Source organism: Rhinatrema bivittatum, chromosome 10, assembly GCF_901001135.1.
Source record: "Rhinatrema bivittatum chromosome 10, aRhiBiv1.1, whole genome shotgun sequence".
In the NCBI taxonomy this organism is placed as follows: Eukaryota; Metazoa; Chordata; class Amphibia; order Gymnophiona; family Rhinatrematidae; genus Rhinatrema; species Rhinatrema bivittatum.
Window position 1 is genome coordinate 101,563,576 of NC_042624.1, and position 18,770 is coordinate 101,582,345.

Consider the following 18,770-nt stretch of genomic DNA (forward strand, 5'->3'; position numbering starts at 1 on the left):
ACTTGAGAACTACTAGAATGATCCAAACCACAATCAGTACAGATGATAGCTGGGAAACGGAAAGTGAGAGCAGTTAAAAAAGGGAGGTCCTAGGGAGGTGTCCACAGATACAAAGAAGAAAACACAAAGAAGAAAACCCTAGTCTCTATGCTGTTCCCCTGTGTGAAGAATGAAGACACCTAATGTGAGCCAGAGTCAATCTGGCTCAAGGGAGGATTGTAGAATATCCTGAAGGAAAAAATACCAGAGGCCTCAAAATGAATTAAGGCTCTGAAGAAAGAAGAAGAAGCTATGGTGAACTATGGCCTAGTTTTGCAAAGCAACATATGAACTATGGCCTAGTAACACACACATTAGCAGAATCCAGGTGAAACGTCAACAAGTGAAGTCACAGGATGAGCATAAGATAAGAAGATGACAGGTCTGAGAAAGGGTATCTGTGAAGATAACAGATATGAGAAAGGGTATCTGTGAAGAAAGTTTGTGCATACGAAGTAAGATAAGATCAAACAGGAACAAAGAGCAGCTGTATTTGCAGCAAGGTTAACTGAAATCTTGTGGTTTGGAGTAAATAGTAGTTATCAATTAGCTTACAGAAAATGTATATAAAAAGAGCTTGCAAAAAGAAAAAAATTAAGCAAATGTTCCAGACCATAGATGTGCTATGTACATTGTTGTAAGTATACCTTTGCTTCCTGCGTATACCATTGCTTATACTCAGTATAATAAATATATTATTGTGTGATTTAAGACTTGGTCAGAGTTGTTTATTTGCAAACAATCAGAGTTGTTATTACAAACACTGACTAAAAGAAAGAAACCAAGTTGTATAATGCAGAGATATATTTTCATTTCTGCTATTAAAAAAGACATTAGCCCACTTTTGTGCAAAGGATTTGAAAACAAGGCCACGTTGCACTAACATTGTCAAATGAAAAGAGACAGTCATTTTGTCAACATAAAAAATATCAGTTTAATCCAAAAACTGACACTGTGAAACTGCAAATATAAGTTATTTAAGTGGTTTTAAAACAAATAATCTAGACTGATTATACCTGAAGTTAAGTACTTATTTATACAAATGCTTACAATAATATTTTGTGTTTCTTAGTAAAAAAAAAAAAAAAAAAGTTAATCTAATTCATAGTATTCGATTTTGATTATACAAAGTCACCATAAACGTTTTGCAAAATGTTTAAAATGACCAAGGGGATGCAGATTTCCCTTCTTAGGGTTGCTGGAATAATTCAAATTCAATGATGTTCTGCATTAACTATAAAAAAAAAATTATAAATATTCATCTTTGGGGGGAGGGGGGAAAAAACTGATTGTCACATACAAACTGGAGCTTTATCGTTAAACACTAAAACAGTTGCATAGCAACAAAAAGATACATACATTCTGTTTCAACTACCCCCATAAAAAAAAATAAATCTAATTTTTAATGCACTGGTTCACGGATTAGAATTCATAATTTAATTTCCTTAACGGTCCATTTGCTATAACTCAACAAAACTCCTTGCGAGACTTAAGGCACCTGTTCAGTTGCTGTCTGCTGTTCTCCCCGGATCCCTGCAAGTCCCTTACCTACATGATCTGAAAATAGCAACATCAAGACCATATAACGACGAGATGCAATGCTGATCTGAAAAAGAAACCCTAGCCACCCAGGCCTGTGGCACGATCTCTTATGCATTTCTAGGATTGCCTTCACTGCTCCCCCCCGCCCCTCCCCTCCCCCCAGCACATATCCCCTCCCCCAATTCAGTGTTGAATTGGATCCGAAACATTATTTGAATAAGTACAAAAACATCAGTAAGAAATTGCACACTATCTAGCCTTTACAAAGCTGAACTTCAATAAACTTAAATGCAAATAATACAGTATGTTTTATGAATGCTAACATTGATGACAGTACCCTTAGTAGACAGTTAAAATTAAGTGCAGCGTAACACTTAATCAGTGTCTTTTTTTATGTTAAATAATTATTACACAGGTTCTTTTTTTTTTTTTTTTTTAACTTGAGGCAGAGTACGCACTTTCTTCTTTTTGTTGGCTCTTTAAATGGTTTGTCCACTCCCAATGCTGAAGGCTGACAGAAGGCATTAATAGCACAATACTTTTATCTGACTGTGCTATCCATCCTGTTATGTACACAGTTAAGCTTCACAGAAGGTACTTGGAAATGTCTAACCAGAAGAATATTTTAATAAAATATTTGAATATAAATCTTTCTTGTGTTTTTCTAGTTTTTATTGCATATAGCGTTTATAAGAGGATCAGATGTTTACAACTCTGCCGAAATCACTGATTCATTAAGCCCATGGCTATTATTCTCCAATAAAGATGACTGTTTTGAATCCATTTTATACATTTTTTGAGTCTTGTTTCCAAAAACCGTCACACCAATTCCACTTGGATGACTCTGAATAGACATGTGGGATAATAAAGGAATATTTGCATCTTGGTTGGATCCGGATGATGGCAAGCTGGTCACATGGCCAGTGCTAGTTGATCCACTTGCACTGCTCGGAGAACGACTCTTTGGTGGTGGACAATGCTGAATCACTCTTGGTGGCCCTGGAGGTTGGTAGTGGGCAGCTGGAAAAGCAGCATATCCTGGTGGTATTGGGTAACCATTGATTGGAATAAATCGTTGATTCTGAGGTATTGGTGGTCCTATGAAACCAGCAATTTGGCCTTGTGGCAAACCTTGTGCTGTAAACATGTAATTAGGATATCTAGGATTGCTTAGATTGCTAACTGGGCTTGCACTGAGTGAAGTTGTTTGCGTGGTGGCATTTCCACCTGAGGGAATAGTAGAACTAGTGTGACTTGAATGTCCTTCCCAAGCCCGAAGTTTGGCATGGATATCATTAAATCTTGGTCTCCTCGATGGAATCTCTTGCCAGCACTCTGTCATTAAGGTATACATCCTGGGAGGACAATCTTCAGAGCATGGTAACATCTGCCGTTTTCTTACCATCTCTATGACTTCTTGATTGCTGAATCCGTAATATGGTTGAAGTCCAAAGCTAAAAATCTCCCATAACACAACTCCAAAGGACCAAATATCTGAATCAGAAGAGAATTTGCCATACAAGATTGCCTCTGGTGGCATCCAACGAATTGGCAAGAGGGACTTATTCTGAACTCTGAAATAGTCTGATGAGTAAATTTCTTTGGAAAATCCAAGATCAGAAATCTTCACATGAAGTTGCTCTCCAACTAAGATATTGCGAGCAGCAAGGTCTTTATGGACAAAAAAATGACTAGATAAATACTCCATTCCTGCTGCAACTTGAATTGAAATATGTAAGAAATCTCCATGATCTAAACTAGATTTGACTGTGCCATCTTCATCGCTGCTACAGCCAACATCAGAATGAGGAGATCTCATGATAAGAAATTCGTGGAGATCTCCCTGGTTCATGTACTCAAAAAGCATACATAATGGCTGCTCTTGAGTTACAATGCCAAGAAGGCAAACAATGTTTGGGTGATGTAATTCTGCCAGAAGAGAAGCTTCTTGTTGAAACTCTGCCCATTGCTGAGGGTTGTTGAGGTCTTTCAGAGTTTTGATAGCAACAAGCTGAGCATGGTCCATGCCTGGAATATAGAGATGGCCTTTGTAAATCTTTCCAAAAGCACATTCGCCTAATTCTTCCATGAAACGTACGGCAGAAAGTGGCAGTTCCTTCGCTTTGCTCTGTTGAAGACAACAAAACAGCAACGTGTTAGTATATTTCAAGGAAGATCTGACCACTTTCTACAAGATCCATTGTGGTGCAGTGTCCTAGCATGTTTAGCCCGACTGAATGTTACCCTACTTGTGCTAATTATAATTCTGGAAAAGAGCCAATTTTTGTCAGCCTAAACCTTCCTCCCCCAAATGTCTCCTTTTCTCTCTTACTTTACATATATGTTTTAGGAAGAGAAAGACTTGTATTCAGAATTATTTATTATAATTCTTTTATTAGTAACACTATGAAAATTATTACACGTTAGTTATAATTATTTCTTTTATAAGTATAATTTGTGTAATAATCATAATCTTGTGCTCGGCTATAAGTATTATTAAAAAGCTCAAAAGCAATATCCCCAAATCAGTTCTCTTATTCGTTTAGCCTGGGGAGAAGGTAAGGAATGCCACGTAATAACGTAGTCACACACCTCAGCAAATATGCGAGCCTTCTCCAAAATTCTCAGGCTTTCCTGTTCCTCCTTATGCACCTGATTTTTACAATATCATTGTGTGTAATAAATCTTTGCTCCAATGCGCCAGGATACATATTTTTCCTATGTCTCATTACTCCTTTACTCCCACCCTTACATCCCTCTTAATTATATTTTTTTTCGTATACAAAAGTTCACAGTGAACTATAAATGCCATCATGTGTTGGCGTGCGTATATTTTATTTCCCCAATCCCTTACATCAACTACGTCAGCATCCGCCTCCCCCTTTGGAATTCTCACTTCTGTCTCGTCAAAAATAAATCATCGGTCGGGGGTCTGCATGGGGGTCCTCCGCATAGCTACGTTCCTGCCTTTTGCCACCCAAAGGGAACAATGAGTATTCCTTGCTACCCTCAAGTTTCCCTTGCTCATGCATCTCAAAATAATGTCATCAGTGTGACAGCAGGGCAAAGGTAAAAGTTAGCACTTTCCAAGGTTCAGGCTGTCCAGATATGTCCGAGATATGACTTGTCACATTTCAAGAGGAGGCCTGTGGGGGTCTCAAAAGCTCACATACTACTGTATCTTTTTTTGTTGGTCCTAAAGAGGATAATTTTTAAAGAGCTTGCATAGCAGTTCAGGGCTTTGTGCATGTAAATGGCTTTGAAAATGACTCCCTTAAAAGGTGTCTTAACCTATAAAGCTACCATGGCCACTCTAACAAGCCATAAAACAAATGAGTTTTCAACATCTCAACACAAGCGGAATATAAGCAGATTTAAATAAAGAAACGCTATTAATTCTTCGCTTCCATCCTAGCATGCCATTTTTTCGGCTTCAGAATCCCTGGCAGTTATGGTAATAACGTTTTGCCATATGTTCCTTATTTAACTCTCTCTAAAATGAGTCTGAAATGCGCTCCGTTTGACTTGGAGATGCATTTGCATGAATGCTTTTGAAATGCCACCGAAAGTCCTTTGAAACGCGTTTGAAGGAAAGTTAATGAGGACTGTGCTGTAGCATGGGAGGCTCCTTCTAAAAAGGGCCTTTGGTTGGTTCAGAGCCCTGGAAAGTGATACAATATGTGCATCCTTGTCCCGGAGACACTGAACTTCACCTTTGCGACATTCCTAACCTTTCCCATTCAACCCTCCCACTCCCCCGAGGATATTCCTGATCTTTTCCTGTATCTCTGTGCTGCGCTGCTCTAAAAAGTCGTCGGGTCAACAGGAAATTACTTTTTTTTTTTTTTTGAAATAATACTCCTCATCTTCAAAGGAGTAAACCACTGCAGATATATCTTGCTATCTTGAAATTACACAGTCAATACAAATTAACTCGGCTTGTATTGTCCATTTTCACATTTTAGATAAATACCGATGATACAGTGAAGAGAGTCGGCAAAGACTTTGGAGGAAGGAGTCAGTAAACTACGCGGTGATGGCAGGAAATTAGCTGTATTGTTGAAGAACAGATGGTTTACATTACAGAAATCCTAAGGGCTAAAACTTGTTTAGGTCTGGAATATTGTAAATTATATTTCAGTAATGAAAGTGAAATGACCTCGTCCTAACCTTGCACGAGGTTTGCCCATCTGAACTAATGTAGGGGAGCCCCTATTAAAAGAAAATGAAGCCATAAACTTTTTGGCATCAAGGGCTCATTTCAAGCTGAGCAGTTATAAATCTGTTTGGTTTTGTTTGACAAGCACATGTCATACTCTGATGTAAAAAAATATAAAGACATACATGGGCGGCATCAAGCCAAAGTAAACCAAGCACAACGGAAAGAACGGAGCCCCCCCTTATCCTGTCCCTCCCTCAGCTCCTTCCATTAGTTGAACGACAAGACAGATTAAGGTTGTCTCAGAAGAAATTAAGGACCATACCTCAAACTTGACACCGCGTCTTAGTTTAAATGTCAAAACAAGGCACATCTAGCTTGGTATGATTTTAAAGTTGAGTGACAGATTTGACAGGTTAGTTTAGGGTAACCAACTAGACCTCTCCTATAAAAACGATAGCTTATAATGAACGGCGGTGGACGCTGTTTTAAAATGACAGACAGGAGAGGCCGGAACTTTCTAACAGCATAAGGCAGGTAGAGCAAGGACACCGTCATAGGGTAGGTGTCTGCTAAGATACCATCTGGCCTACAATATCTGAATGCAGTTTTGGGGGTAGTTTTCAAAATCCTTTAGATGCATAAAACCCTCCCAGGGCTCTGTTCATGCAAAAGCACACGCGTGACCTGGAACTGAGCAGAGGTGTCCTGGGAGGGCAGAATTGGGACTTATGAGCATCATTTTTTATTTTAAAACTATGTGCGAAGGCGTACCATCCCCCCACCTCCTGAAGAGGAGGTATGTAATATTACACGAGTGAAATCTCTGTACACACCTGCTCACTTACCTGCAAAATTTCTATGTGAACTTAGGTGCCTAAGTTTGTTTTGAAAAATCCTCAGCAAAGTCTGCGTGTACAATGGGAAAAAGGGACAAATACGGCGAGAGTCACAAAGCCATGGTAAATGGTCCTACCCCTTTGCAATTTCTGTGGTATTTTTTGTTTGCAGTTAAATACCATGGTGGCGATCCCGGGACTATGGGGCTGCCATCGCTTGAAGGGGCTGACAGCCCCATTCCCAAAAGTACTCAAAATTCACCAGGGTTATTTTTGTAAGGGGGGGGTTCAGACCTCTGGGGCAGGTATTTTTTTAAGGAATGGGAGAGGTTGGGGCAGGGCCAGGTGTCCAAATTAAAAATGTATTTTTCTTATATTTTGACAGTGGGCCGCCTCTAGGGGCAGCAGGTGGTGAGACAGGGTTTTTGAGTTCTTTTGGGGACACTTATTCAGAGCTGTTGGTCCCTTTATGACAGGGTCTCAGGAGCACTGGGATCTGCATTAACATCCCAATGTTCCTGGGGGAAGTTAGCTACAACTCTTGAGTTGTAGGTAACTTCAGTTCAAATAACGCGTCTTGCAAATTTTTTTGCAAGCCATGTTATTTGATTTGCATCGTTCAGGGTATTTGTGAGCTGTTCAGCATGCATTTGCTAATGCATTTGCATGCTAATCAGCTAATTTAAATATATGCAGTGCCAGGGCTGAATAACTGGCCATTTAACGCATAAAAAAACTGGTTTTTTTTGCATGGTAAATGGCCTTTTTCATTTTAGTGAATGAGCCCCTAAATTTGTATCTGAGGCAATGGAAGGTCACAAGGAACAGCAGTGGGATTTGAACCCTGGCTTCCCTGGTTCGCAATCCATTGCACTAACCATTAGGCTCCTCCTCTATTCCAGAGAACAATGGGCAATCTAGATTCCTCACTTGCTACATTGTGACAAACTGCACCCTCTGATGTCTCCTCCATTACCCTTTGAAAGAACCACCAAAACAAAACACATTCACGCCAAATGACACAATAATGTGATGTCATCAAAGGAGACGGCCCTCTGGAATCATGCCCTGAATGGGATTTGGGGAAAGGGTAGGATAAGCAAACCCTGGATAAATCAGGTCCCATCCGAAAGCGCTCAATCAATCCATGTCTTGTATGACATGGATTGATTTAGGATTTTTTTTTTACATAGAAATTTCCCCTTTGCAGAGCCAGGAATTCAGCCATGAATGTGATCCAAGTGATTCTTACCACAAGCATACTGGAAAAAGCCTTTAATTCTCTGGCCCTTTAACTCTCAGGGCTCCAAGAAAGCATGGAGGTAACCTGCACGGAGCAGCAGTTGTAGCCATAAACTGCATCAGGGCTCCGAGGAAGCTTGGGAAGGCCAACACTGTGTGACGGATTTTGGTGATGCTTAGGACAGCTATGAGAGGCGGGTTAAGAGATCTGGTAGAAGACCCAAAGAGGGAGCTGGTATTGGATTGCATTTGGGAATTTTATATGCACATCTATCAAAAGAGAACGAATCTCAATTGGGCAGACTGGATGGGCCATTTTGGTCTTTATCTGTCTTCCTATACTGTGCTGTTCTCTGTTACCATGAATGCCTTATCAGCAGAATAACAAAACAACACAGTAATAATGGAAGAAAAGGACCAGATGGTCCATCCGGTCTGCCCAGCAAGCTTCTTATGGTAGTGTCTGCCGCTCCGTGCAGGGTACCCCCATGCTTTCTTTCAAAGGTAGACTGTTATGGGAGTATTCTGCTAACTTTCTTCTTAACATGGAATTACGATGTTCAGAGCTGTAGTGAAGCTGTCGCCATACAGCCTAATTTCAATCTAAACTACAAGAGATCGGTGCTTACCAACATGGCCACCCACGGAGAACACAGCTTCGTAAGTTTACTGTAAGTATTGCCTTTTGTTTTTGTTTTTAAAAGTAACAATTTAGTTTGGCCAAAGAAAAATTTCAGCCATGCAAAAAGTCTTTCATCATGCGTTGGCTTAAAAGGAATACAATCCCCCATTTCTTCTCAGGTTACGGCTGCTGTCAGGCTCCTAACAGGGCCCAGTGCAAGAGCAGGTTCTGGGTTCCTGCTGGACCCTAGCACACACGAAGAGTTGTGAGCGGCTGCACTGCAACGTGTGAAACTCCGTACTTTTTTTTTGCTTATTGGTCCCTATAGTTTGCTCCTGTTCCCTGGGGTTTCCAGCTCAATCAAAACCAGCCTTTATCAGGCGACGGCCCCATGAGCTCCATTCACAACCGCTAAGGGTTTCACACACACACACACCCCCCCCCCCCGCCACCACCACCAATGTTTATATCCCTCTCCCAACTCAAGTCTTTTGCAGGTGACAGACCACGGCTCTCTCTGCAACACAATAAGTGTGGACCCTGAGTCTGACCACTAGGGGCCACCACTGAGCAATAGCCGAGATCCTCCCCATCCTTTCAGCCCCGCCAAGGGCCGTGAATGCTGCCCTCTGCAGCATTTCCAGCCCCGGCTCGCCCAGGGCGCCGACGTCTGATCAGGGAATGGTACTGAGATTTGCCTCACGGCAGCGTGCAGAACTTGGCACTGACCCACTGGGTTGGCCCAACACTTCACATTTTAATTTTATTTAAAATATATTACTATGCTTATTTCTTAAAGTAAAAAATACACACCACTACTCATGCATAGCTGCATGCTTCTTTTTGTGCCTTGCTATACTGTACTTTTCAACAGGCACCTCAACCTTACATTCAGTGACGTTAAAATCCCTGCTAAAATATGCCACTCTGAATAATAAAATGGGCTTCTCCGTGAGCCAGGACTTGGTGTGTGCTGAGACGATTTGCTCCCTGCTTGCCAATGCGTCAGACCCGGGCTCCCTGACAAAACTCAGCAGGAGGTCAGAGGCTTGCGCGACCCCCAGCAGCAGGCCTGGCGACCACGGAGAAAATAACTTTAAAATGAACAAGTTCATTTCTCCATCCGAAGGTAAACAGAAGCACATTTTTGTGCCAACCGTGCTCAACAGAGCATTTCAATCCTGCAGACCTTTTAAAAAAAAATCATTTAAGAAATGGATATCGCGCCTCAGTTATATTTCAGCATTTCACAGATTGTAGGGAAGCATGCAACGTGCATTCAAATCCGTGTGTCTAATAAAGAAAATTAGTTTTCCATAATGGAGCCATTTAGATTGGACAATGTAAAGCACAGACTCAGTTCAAAGGCTTCCTTTCAATGTGTAACACGGGAAAATAATTTTTTTTGGGGGGAGGGGTGTAGAAGTTTCCAGCTGTCCTTTAACTCCATGCTTGGTCTATCAGGAAGCCATTGCAGCACCTCCAAGCCCTGAATTTTGTAGACAAATCCTCTTCTTCATCAACAGTTATTTTCTCTTTCTAGCAGTGCATACACAGGGTGGTCTGAGCCTGTACACCTGCAGGTAGCATTTCCTTTCATTTCTTTTAATTAAATGCTTTCTGGTCCACCTTTCCAGAACAAGCAAGCTGCAGAAGGCAGAGCTCAATCATCCGGACTTTATGAGCTGGCTGTGCCCGAGCGACACGGATTCATCTGCTCAATATTCTGCAAAGTCTGCTTCCCGGTGGAAGGCAGGCAGCTTAATCCTACAGCCTACTGAAGCAGAGCGTAAAAGCTTTACGAAGACAAAAATATTAAAAGTGCAAAGTGAGTGCTCCTGCCCCCAAGGGGTACATTTTCAAAGACTCAGGGCTTGCTACACACTAAGGCTTTTTTTCCTACTCCGTGTCTGTAGGAAACAACGGTTAGACGGTAACTTTCAAGGGGGCACACAGACGCACATGCCCGTGTGTGCGTGGGCACATGCCCAGAGAGGCGGCAATTTTATAACATGAGCGCACACGCACACACACACGTGCACATATTGTAAAATAGCCTGGGAGCGCGTTATCTCTGTGCCTAATTTTAAGTTTTGTGCACGCACAGCAGCATACGTTGGCTTACAGACGCGCAACTGCCTGTATTTTGTAACAGATGCATGACTGGCCGAGGACCAGTTTGCCCAGTGATCTTTTAGGGTCTCCCAACCCTCCTGGTTCTTTGGCCTGCATTTCCCCCCAGTGACTTCAGACCACTCATAGATGCCTTGTAACTTTTTTTTTTTTTAAACTTACACCTCCTCCATGGCAGAAGTAAAGTTACGCGGCACTGGAACTGGGCGTGTACCCAGGCGCATGGGTACCTGCGCGCATATCTTTTGGCCCCGCCCCAGAATGCCCACACCCCGCCCCTTTTTTTGGCTGATGCCATTCTCGCATAGACATTTGTGCATACACCTGCCTGTCTTGTAAAATGGGGTGGACACGCACAAGTGCCAGATGCGCACCCATCTCCCGATCTCGGCGCACGTCCAGCTTTTAAAATTCATCTTTTAGTGAACCATGGGTAAAAACAGAGTTGATGCATGTTAAATCAACCATTTGCCAGATCTTCCGACGCCTGAAAGCATGCATTTGATTTCATAATAAACACAGACATGGCCGCATAAACAAGAGGCTTTCTGGGGCACGTATGTGCATACTAATGTAGTCACATACGCATCTATCTTTACATCCCCTAAATGCTAACGTGTGTATATTTAGCCACATAGCAAGCCAATTTTCAAACTCAATTCCTTATGTAACCTCGTCCCAGGTGATCTTTAGAGAGTCAGAGGGCTAAGTCTCTATCCAAACTGTTCCATCTCTTTTAGCCCCCAAGAGATGATTCTCTGTAGAAGGGAAGGACAAACCTCCAAGGCTCTTAACTTGAATGCCACCTATAGTGGTGTTGCACCATAAACTTTACTGATGAAATAGTTCAGACATGAAAAGCATGGCATGTGATACAAGTCTCTGGTAAAATCCTTATGGCAGCTTAGAAGTAGTAAATCTGAGGTCCTCTAGGCTCTCCTTCAGGGTCTCTCCTTTATCCTTAGATAGAATTTGAAGCCTCCCTAGGTAAAACTGTAAACACTGGGGTCCTGCTCCCCCACTGCTAGGTTCCCCTTCAGCGTGCCTGGGGGAGGGTAAGAGGGAATTCCTGTTGATCGTTTTTGGAGCCTGGGAAGATGCAACACTGATCCAGGACTCTAATGATAAAGTTGGTGACTGAGGAGGGGTCCTCAGTCATCTTGGAGGAGTGTACTCCTGGACATCTTTGGGATGGCCAGAGTTTGCTGGATTCAAATGCTGTGGGCTAGAAGCACTTAACGGGGAATCTGCCAGAGAATTCACATGAATTGGGGATTCTGGAATTCCCTCCAGTGGAAGTAAAGCTGACACTCTGGAAAAGGAAGGTTATACGCTATCCTCCTTATCCTTAGTCACTAATGAGGTACTGAAATCTTTCTCCAACTCCACTACTTGTCTAACTGGCTGACATGACCTTTGACCTGATGTGGGTGATGGAACATTTTTTGATACTAAAATGGAATCTTGTAGAATTTGAACTGGAGGCCTATTGTAAATAAGAGGCACCAAAGAGCAAATAGGATCAGGAGTTTCTAAACAATAATTTTGTTGGCGAGATTGTTCTAGTAATTGGTGGAGGAAGAGGGATCCTGTCTCTTTCTGCTCCTTGCACTGCGCAGGAAGATTTGCAGTGCAATGCCATCAATGCTTCCAATGGTTTAACGGGCAAAGACATCAAAGATCGATGCATCGGTGGCACGGATGACTTTTGCATTGATGGTGCTAGGGTCTTATGTGCAAATGATGCCAGGCTGCCTGTTACTTAAATGGTGACATGTAATGCCTTAGTGCTACCCCCTAACACACACTCAGGGAACTCCTATGGCCACTCGGAGGGTCCTGTCAAGCAATACCCAGGCTCCCGCCTACACTTGCACATGTCTTCCTATACCGGCAATCTCCCATCTGCCAACAGGGTTCCTGCTGGTCCCTGGGCAAGTTCCCCACCTGCAAGCTATTCCCTGGTGGTTTCTAGGGATAGCGTCTGCTGATCTGAAGGCAGCGAAGCAATGTGACAAGGTAATAGCTAAAGCCAAAAGAATGCTGGGCTGCACAGAGAGAGGAAAAACCAGTAAGAAAAAGGAGGTGATAATTCCCTTGTACAGGTACTTGGTGAGGCGTCACCTGGAGGACTGTGTTCAGTACTGGTGCCCGTATTTCAAAAAGGATAAAGACAGGATAGAGGTGGTCCAAAGAAGAGCGACCAAAATGGTGTGGGGTCAGCATCAGAAGACATATAAGGCTGAAGGATGAATATGTATAACCTGGAAGAGAGGAAATGCAGGGGAGATATGATACAGACCTTCGGAAACCTAAAAAGGTTATAATGATGCACAATCATCAGACCTTTTCCACTGAAAAGAAATCAGTAGAACTAGGGGTCACAAAACGAAACTCCAGGGAAGACGACTCAGAACCAATGTCAGGAAATATTTCTTCAGGGAGAGGGTGGAGGATGCCTGGAATGCCCTTCCTGAGAAGGTGGTGAAGACAAAAACAGTGAAGGAATTCAAAGGGGCATGGGATAAACACTGGGAATCCCTAAAGGCTAGAGGATGGGAATAAAGAAAAGAGTGCATGGGGGTAACTTGCTACCCTTAACCAATAAGCCTTCATACTGTTAATGCGACTCCATAATTGCTCTCTGCTTCAACGCCAGTGGGAAATTAGATTCAGACAATAACGAACGAGGGCCCCAACTTTTACAGTTTGGGGAACAAATAAGCACGGGGGTAACTTGCTGATGCTGCTGTTACTACCCTTAACCATTAAGCCTGATTCTTTTCATGCAACTCCAAAATTGCTCTCTGCTTCCATAGCAAGAGTTAAAGGGAAATTGGATTCAAACAGCATCTAACGAGGGCCCCGACTTTTAGGGTCTGAGAAACTGAGAAGCATGGAGGTAACCTGCACAGTGCAGCAGGTACTGGCATAAGCTTGCTGGGTAGACTGGGTGGATCATTTGGTCCTTTTCTGCCGTCATTTCTATGTTTCTATATAGGTAAAACAACAAGGATTAAACAGTATAACTAAACACTTTACACTACTTATTAGTGCTTGGGGAGGTCCAGAAAAAGGCTGTCCTCATGAGATGAATAGGGCCTCAGCACGATCTGCTCCTTCTGTACTCCCAGCTGAGACGAGAGAGTTCTAGCACTTTCAGGGCTGGTTCTCTGTCTGCAGAGCCAATCAGTGCACACAGCACTAACAATTACTCCCTGACCAATGGGCCTTCTGACAGGTAATAGTTTTCCAGTCGATAGCACTGCAAGGTGTTTCAGTTTTACGTTTCCTAAGGCTGCTGGGATGCGAATGCTGTTCCAAGCTTCTCTCTGAGTCAAGGCAGCATCCTAAACTCCTGCTTGAACTATAGTGCAGAGGCCAAACACCACCTGCAGGTCAGCATAGAGGAAATGAGCTTTCTGGGGAAAAGTGTCACAAGCAGAACAATAAATCACAGAGCGTGCAAAACCCCTGTTTCACCACAGATGGTGCTGATGATGTCTTGTGTGTTGACTGTGCCCAAAGGGGCTCAATGACACAGATGGAGCTCTATGCATCAATGGTGCCTTATGCATCGAAAGTGCCAACGCATTGTGTGTCGATGGCTCCGGTGCATTTGAGTTTCTGTATTTCTTTGGTGCTCGCTGTTCCAGTGGTTCTGCAGAGTGATGTCTCCTTTTCTTAGTCACATGGCAGCTATATTTACATGATCCTGCTGTGATGGGGGAGATATTTTAGAGGAGCTAAACTCTACTGGTGAGGTAGATAAGGCTGCACTTTGGGAAAAGAACTGACTGAAGCTTCTGAGAGACTTACACGGTTCCTCTAATTTTCCATTCTCTGGACCTTTACGTTTGCAGGTACATCGATCCATCATTATAACAATTGGCTTTGTCATGGTCTGGATCGAGGCAATGGTAGCAGAGGTCATGTCCATCTGTAATGGACATTTTCCTGTCACAAATAAAGTCTTTAAACCCACTTACTGTGGCCTTTTTCTTAGTAGATATTCTGACGAAAAAAAATCTTTTTTTTTGAAAAGCAGCACTGAAAAGATAAAAGTTTGAAGAATTTTTCAGAAAAACAAAGAGAGAAGAATACATGTTTGTGCTAATGCTCGGACGAAAAATGACTAAGAGGGGATTCATGAAGCAATGCACAAGTGGGAATTCCCGCATATGCTCAGAAGAGCAAAAGCTCTACCAGCAATCAGAGAGAGGTCCATTTAGTGCCGCTGGATGACATCACCCACATGCTATGGCTAATTCAGCCCTGCTTATTAGCAGAAATGGGGTTTCATGCTTACTTTTACAAGAACAACTCCTTAATTGATTTTCAAAGCACCACTTGCAAGCATAAAACAGGATTTCATGCACGTAAGTTGCTTTGAAAATCAAGCCCTTCATGACAAGACATACTGCATTTGTCAACAAAGCAAATAATCCATGCCTCCGGCATGTTGATCTGTTGACAGTCCATCTAATATAGCAGGCTCCAGCAAACTAGCAGATCCCCAGTAAAATTCAAGATCATTAGCTCTGAAGGCCTCTAGAGGGTAGTAAAATGGACAGTCACACTTTATAGCACGAAAGATCAATGCTCTGTCCAGATGGCAGACAATGGACATACCATCCGAAGCTCTGAGGTCACCACGTACGCGAGCCAGAAAACAATGCTTTAGCATTTCATTTTTAAATAAGAATGCTTTTCCTGTACCAGTTTTTCTGAAAGAAGCATTTATCCCCAGAGATATGCACGTTACCTTAGGCTTGTACGCATTTAGCATCGACATTTCCACATTTTGTCCTCTCACGTGCTTTGGCTGCCTCTGAACTGGGGGCGACGAGGCCTTCTGGTTGCTGCGGCAGATGCAGATGAAACAGAAGAGCAGCGCTATGGCCAGGGGAATCGCCACGCTCGGTACCAGGATGTACAGTATTTCCATTTTGTTCTTCTCCTTAGAGTCCTTGGCATCTGATTAAAAGGGGGAAATTGCAAAATGCTTTTAAGTTAGGATAGGTAAATCAAGCGCCGCAAGGTTTCCATCAACTTTGATTTCTTGCGGTCAGTGAGACCAGTCAGCGCAACTTCGCAGCAGGTGTAGAATACGCGCATTAAAGCACACGCCGGGATTTCGAAATGAGACCCCCCACGCATGCTTTACTCTCCCCACCCCCAATCCCGCCCCCTTTCTTTTGCCGTGGCAAGAACTACGCATACTATCCGTATTCATCCACGTAAAAAGCTTTGAGAATTCCCCCCCCCCCCCCCGTGTACATTTTCCAAAACTCCGAAGAAAACAGCTGCGGTAGGAGACACTTTGCGGTGCCGGGCTGAAATTCATCACCAAGAAACTGCAGGCATGAAAGTCCACATGAGCACCCACCCTACAAAAGCAGCAGAAACAGAAAGGTGGTCCTTGGTCTAGAAGACCTCCCAAGGTGGCAGCCTCTGACGGGGGATGCTGCCGGACACATCTCAGCGGCGTTCTGGACAGGACAGCGTGTGAAAAGCCGCTGCTCCCGACGCATGTCCCATAAAGGTCTCCCCCTTTCTCGTTTCTGCCTCCTGGTGACATCGGCGCTGCTTTTGGAGTGCGGGTGCTTATATGGATTTATTCAATTTTAGTTTCAATAGTGCCACGTTATTTCGCTTAGGTGGTGTTGGTACTGCGGGTTTCTCGTAAAAAGGTTTTTCCCCTGCAGGCACAGAACAAGACTGAAGCCCTGGGAAATCAGGCCCAGTGAGACACCCCTGAGCGCGGACTCAAGAGCGAAGGCCAAGGGTCACAGTATGCCAAGACGGAGAATGATTTTATTGTCATTTTCAACACAATTTTGAGACCTGCAGTGGTGGGCACCTTTGAGAATTAATAAGATGTGAAATAATTTTTTTTTTTGCAGTTTCATTATAAGATGCTCTTGCTGAAGTTACTTATCCAGTGCACGGTTGGGATAAAAGTTTGCTTTGCTAGACAGATTTTCTGCTTTGGGTACCGTGGCTTTAGTATTCACCTTTAATACAACGTCCTTTTCAAGCTTAAAATTACACTCACAGGGCTGTACACGCACAGTTTTACATGCAGATTAGATAGGCAATTTTTAAAAGGGCTATTTCTGTGTGTAAAGCACTGTTTTACTCACAGAGGACCCTTTGAGAATTACTCTCCCTGTGTCCCACGAATATGTTCCCTCCACAAGGAAATAATTGCTCAACGTTTCCTTCAACAGAGGTTTAAGGGGAACCTTTCAACATTTACCACAGGCTGGAATGTCACAGAGGTCCAACTTCACGTTTTCGTCGAGGGTAAAACACCAGGGCGCTTCCTTCTGGTTTCCCGGGTTTCTGCAGTAGGAGTGGCCCCCGTTCAGCTCCGGGTACCTGACGGCAGTGAAAGAGTGGGTGTGGGGGGTACTGCGAATTCCAGGGCTGACACTGGCGCCCAGACCTGGTCACGCTGACGGTTCCACGGTAATCCGTGCCTGTGCCGTTGTAACATTTGTGACCTGAACAATGGGAATGCAACAAAAGGGAACAACGGGTAAATCAAATGATCTCTTACGGCCTTGCAGTGAGCCTGCGAGTCTGGATCAAACGTCCTTCCTTTCAGCATCCAGCTCAGTCGGAACCGGGTTCCATGCCATAAGTAATCGATTCTAGCTCTGGGGGGTGGGGCATTTCCTCCATTTTTAACCCTCTTCCCCTTCCCATCTGGCCCGGCTGTTTGTGACAATCTTTGGCCAGATTATGGGCTCCTGCCGGAAGCTGGTATTTCTGCATCCTGCCGCTTCTCGCGCTCTCTCTACACAGACCAGGAAAGCTGCCTGCACAGAATTCCCAGCCCCGACTGACCCTAGGGCCAGAAACTGGGCTCAAGAGCCGAACCCGGATAACCTACGTGGCAGCACTTAGCCGTGCCTCTGGGCCGGTGCCCCCGAACACGCGTCCTAGGTATAAAGCACACCCCCTGCCCAGCCGTGGCTTAAGCCAGAGAGTAAGAGCGCCCGCTTTGCATTCCTGGGAGGATTTAAGGCTTGTGTGCCTCAGCAAGGAAAACAGCTTACCCTCAAGTGTAAGTGGTACAAAAGGAGAGCGGAGTTATTGTGGGAAGGGAACCTAAGCACGTTGTTCTGAAGTACTTGTGGAGAATGAGCAGGACGCAAACCTTCTCTCCGGGCTGCATTAAGCTATTTTAAAAATGTAAATATTTGCTACTTTAATGCTGCAGTACGCATTAACTGAAGATGTTTGCAGGGAACTTGGACGGCTTCCATGAAGTGCATAACACTTCATGGGCGCTGCAGACCTTAAACCACTGCAGAAATACAAAAAAAAGCACTGCAACGCGCCCCTCCCCCCCCCCAATAAATACAAGGAAAGTTTTCTGTTTTTTTTCCCTCGTCTTGCTTCTTTCAGCGGAGCGTGCCCTGGCGCACAGGTTGACGTGCCACGGTGCTCCCAGAGGATGGAAAGGAGGCAAGAAAAATCTAGGAACTAATTGGGCTGGCCAAGTTTGGGAGGCTGTTTTAACACAGGAAAACTGTGAGAAAATGGACTTTTTTTTTTTTATGTGTTCTTGAATAGTTAGCTTTATTTTGCCTGTGGCTGGCACGCTGACAGCGGGAAATGTCTACAACTTGTTAAGCTTAACTCTTATCACTAATTATTTTTGGCAAACTGTCCTTGTGAACCAAACAGTTAGCAATCGCAGCTGACACGAAATTAGTAAGACTCATTTACTTCTGACACGAAATTAGTAAGACTCACTTGCTTCTGACACGAAATTAGTAAGACTCACTTACTTTTGACACGAAATTAGTAAGACTCACTTGCTTCTGACACGAAATTAGTAAGACTCACTTGCTTCTGACACGAAATTAGTAAGACTCACTTACTTTTGACACGAAATTAGTAAGACTCACTTGCTTTTGACACGAAATTAGTAAGACTCACTTGCTTCTGACACGAAATTAGTAAGACTCACTTGCTTCTGACACGAAATTAGTAAGACTCACTTGCTTCTGACACGAAATCAGTAAGACTCACTTGCTTCTGACACGAAATTAGTAAGACTCACTTGCTTCTGACACGAAATTAGTAAGACTCACTTGCTTCTGACACGAAATTAGTAAGACTCACTTACTTTTGACACGAAATTAGTAAGACTCACTTGCTTTTGACACGAAATTAG

General features: G+C 43.4%; 1 protein-coding gene across 1 annotated transcript in view; it reads right to left on the reverse strand.

Moving 5' to 3' along the window:
• Positions 1-1,937: 1,937 nt before the first annotated feature.
• Positions 1,938-18,770, reverse strand: part of ROR1 (receptor tyrosine kinase like orphan receptor 1) — a 308,600-nt gene continuing 291,767 nt past the window's right edge. The window contains 4 exon segments of the mRNA XM_029618234.1: positions 1,938-3,709; positions 15,342-15,553; positions 16,839-16,989; positions 16,991-17,085. Coding sequence (XP_029474094.1) covers positions 2,288-3,709; positions 15,342-15,553; positions 16,839-16,989; positions 16,991-17,085 — 1,880 coding nt within the window. The 3' untranslated portion in view covers positions 1,938-2,287.